The sequence below is a fragment of the Poecilia reticulata genome, linkage group LG21 (assembly GCF_000633615.1).
Source record: "Poecilia reticulata strain Guanapo linkage group LG21, Guppy_female_1.0+MT, whole genome shotgun sequence".
NCBI lineage: Eukaryota > Metazoa > Chordata > Actinopteri > Cyprinodontiformes > Poeciliidae > Poecilia > Poecilia reticulata.
The window spans coordinates 562,560-563,222 of record NC_024351.1 but is presented as its reverse complement, the minus strand read 5'-3'; the positions used below and the strand labels follow the sequence as shown (position 1 = coordinate 563,222).

General features: G+C 55.1%; 1 protein-coding gene across 1 annotated transcript in view; it reads left to right on the top strand.

Moving 5' to 3' along the window:
- The window catches only part of col12a1b (collagen, type XII, alpha 1b), a 100,980-nt gene that overhangs the window by 95,261 nt on the left and 5,056 nt on the right, over positions 1-663 (top strand). The window contains exons 64-65 of the mRNA XM_017302095.1: positions 194-265; positions 345-380. Coding sequence (XP_017157584.1) covers positions 194-265; positions 345-380 — 108 coding nt within the window. The remainder of the gene's footprint in view (positions 1-193; positions 266-344; positions 381-663) is intronic.

Below are 663 nucleotides of genomic sequence, written 5' to 3'. Positions count from 1 at the left end.
CTGGACCTACTGGACCTACTGGACCTACTGGACCCACTGGACCCACTGGACCCACTGGACCTGCTGGACCTGCTGGACCCACTGGACCTACTGGACCCACTGGACCCACTGGACCTGCTGGACCCACTGGACCTACTGGACCCACTGGACCTACTGGACCTACTGGACCTGACCTCTGTGTATTTCCTTGCAGGGCCCTCCAGGAACTCCAGGAATTCAAGGCCCTTCAGGACAGCCTGGGAACCCCGGGGACCTTGGCCCCCCGGTGAGTGTTGGGAATCTCAGAACATTTCTGGAGTTCTGCTGCTGAAGGTCCAAATGTTCTGGTTCTGTTCTGCTTCCAGGGAGCCGTCGGTCCAAAAGGAGACAAAGGAGAGCGGGTGAGTCCGATCGTCTCCAGCTGACGATCCCATTTCTTTATTTACTGTTCACCTGCGCAATGCATGCTGGGACGTTAACGCTGGTCGCTTATAATGGACTGGAGGCACAAAAACATCCAGGGAAACTGCCGTTAAACACGACGTTAGCAAAAAACAAGCTCACATCACACCGTTAGCTAACAGGAGCTGTAGAGCTAACACCGTTAGCACTAGCCGTAGAGCTAACACCGTTAGCAGAAGCCGTAGAGCTAACACCGTTAGCAGGAGGCGTAGAGCTAACACC